Source organism: Alligator sinensis, unplaced genomic scaffold (assembly GCF_000455745.1).
Source record: "Alligator sinensis unplaced genomic scaffold, ASM45574v1 scaffold814_1, whole genome shotgun sequence".
NCBI classification, from domain to species: domain Eukaryota; kingdom Metazoa; phylum Chordata; order Crocodylia; family Alligatoridae; genus Alligator; species Alligator sinensis.
In genome coordinates, this window is record NW_005842352.1 from 357,920 (window position 1) to 360,279 (window position 2,360).

The following is a 2,360-nucleotide window of genomic DNA, read 5'->3' on the forward strand; positions in this document are numbered from 1 at the left end:
CCCCCCCCCGGGGGCTGCCAGCGGGAAAGGAGTAGGGAGGGAGAAGCCAGCAGCAGTGACCTGCCAGCTGGGGTTTGTCCAGCCTGAGCTGGAGGTGGGGCGAGTGGATCGGAGTGCCCCCCACCCCGAATCCCTTCCCTCCCCTGGTTCAGGCCATGCAAGCCCCAGCCTGCAGGTCACTGCTGCTGGCTTCCCTTTCCCCCACTCCCCCCTCTCTTTCTGCTGACAGCCCCAGAACGGGGAGGGGGAGGGAGAGGGGGCAGGCTGGGGAGAGAGGTGGCTCCTCAGCTAGCTGCTCCCCTAAAGTCAGGCTCCATTTCCTGCCCCGCTCCCCACAGGTGAGTCTGTTGGGTTGTGGGGGAGGGGGATTGCACTCATGGCACTTTATGTAAAGCATCATGAATTATAGCAGGTCCCTGCACACCTGTGAGCACCCTGAGTGGAGGTCGAATTAGTGTTAACCAAATGTGGTATTTCCTCAGCACCCATAATATGTGTCACCTTTTTAGTTTAAACTCAATATACCCATGTTCTTTTAAAAGAAAGCATATCTAAGAAGTATTATTTGTTTCATTTCAGTTGCAACAGCTATTGACAGACCTTCCCCATGATATGCTGGATGATAGTGGAGACCAACTCTCCAATTACTCGGACTGCAGTGTACATGAGGATGAAGAACAGTAAGGCCTGAAATAGTTCCAGTACATTTTGTTTTGCATGTTTTTTTTTTTTTGTTGTTTTTGTTTTTTTTTTTTAAACTGAAACTCCAGCTCTTGGGAGCAATTGTGTACTTACAACTTAGCCTTAAAGGAAAAGGGGAGTATGCCACAACTTCCAGTTCCATGACAAATCGAGTTCAGTGTAAAATAGTCCAGTTCTTTCTGAGACCATGTATGCAATATGTCAGATACCCCAGTAACACTGTTTCATGATGTGTTTTCTCTGTAGAGCACATGAACCCTGGCAGCATGAAGGCAAGTGGAACGACCATCCACTGATAACTATTCCTCAAAATGTAAGTTTCTGGGTAAATTGTGATTTGATTAATTGGTCTTCCAATTTATAATGAAGTTCATGATTAATTCCTAAAGTACAATTATTTAAAAACAAATAGTAAGACATTTTACCTACTTTGGAGACTGCATAGTCTTGGAGGGGGGAAAAATCAATACCATATTTACTTGAATATAAGATGAGGTCCACCACCCCCTACACACACACAATCAGCATAGCGGGGTGGGGAAAGCCCTTCATTTTATAGCCACATACAGGAAAACCTTCTCATTTAAATATACTGTGTGTCATGAAACTGTTCTGTGCTCAGTCATGGAAACCAACTGAAGTTGATTGAATGCAGCCCATGCTGAGTATGCCCGCAACCTACCACAAGGCTAAGTTAGTGCAGCCCATCTGAGTACAGAAGTGGTTTTCTGTGTGTGGCCCATGAGCCACACGCAGCCCAATCAGTAGACTGCGGTGGCTCAATGTTTTGAAAAACAAAACATTTTTTAAATTGATACACAGGCAGTAAGTTGTTTGGGTGCAGCCCACATAATACCCTGAGAGCTGCAAGTATGGCCTACTATGGCAAATAAGTTGAGAACCACTGGAATAAGGTTAGTGACCATTGCACTCAGTCCCTCTTAGCACCGACTGTTTTTCAGGTTATGGTGAGCCACTACATCAAATACATTTTGACTTGCTCTTCACTCCCAGAGCTGAGAAGTGCCTTTTTTCCCATTTCCAATGATTTCTGTTTCTTTACCGGCCTTAAATGTCTGGTAAGTGTCACCAAATGTCTGTGTAGATGAGAGGCTCTGTTGCCTCCCCCTCTTGGCATGTCGCATGTGACTGGTATGGCCCTAACCTCCATGGGGTGAAGCTTACCTGGTGGTTCCATGCCTCATCTGCATGTACATTTTTTTGGAGCGTCCCAGGACTTGTGACAAGAACATCCAGTTCCAGTTGTGAATGGTGGGCTAATTAGCACGTGGCTCCTTTTTGGCAGGAGGAAGTGGGGGTCGGGAGTGTGCACGTATACTGACCAGTGCTAGGTTGTGGGGTCACCATGGCTTGAAATACTGCTGGCTCTGCTGGGGTGCAGCCCAATGAAGTATGCAAGTAATCTTGAACCTTTTGGCTTTGGACTAATACAGGGGTGGGCAAAATGGTGGATCCAGCCAGCAGCTGGACTCCATTTCCCAGCGACTCCTGCCCATATGGCTGGGGCCAGTCTCCATGGAGACCTCAGCTGGAGCTGCACTGTGATAGCGCACAGCTGGGTTTGCTATGGAAACCGGCCCCAGCTGCGCTGGCAGTGCATGTGGTAGGGGGGGGGGGGGGGGGGGGCCTGGGGGGGG

The 2,360-nt window shown here is 48.3% G+C and overlaps 1 protein-coding gene across 2 annotated transcripts in view; it reads left to right on the forward strand.

Annotated features, from left to right (window-relative positions):
• The window catches only part of CEP152 (centrosomal protein 152), a 52,480-nt gene that overhangs the window by 11,871 nt on the left and 38,249 nt on the right, over nt 1-2,360 (forward strand). For both annotated transcript variants that reach the window (XM_006029037.2, XM_006029036.2), the window contains 2 exons: nt 580-680; nt 949-1,015. In XM_006029037.2, coding sequence (XP_006029099.1) covers nt 580-680; nt 949-1,015 — 168 coding nt within the window. The remainder of the gene's footprint in view (nt 1-579; nt 681-948; nt 1,016-2,360) is intronic.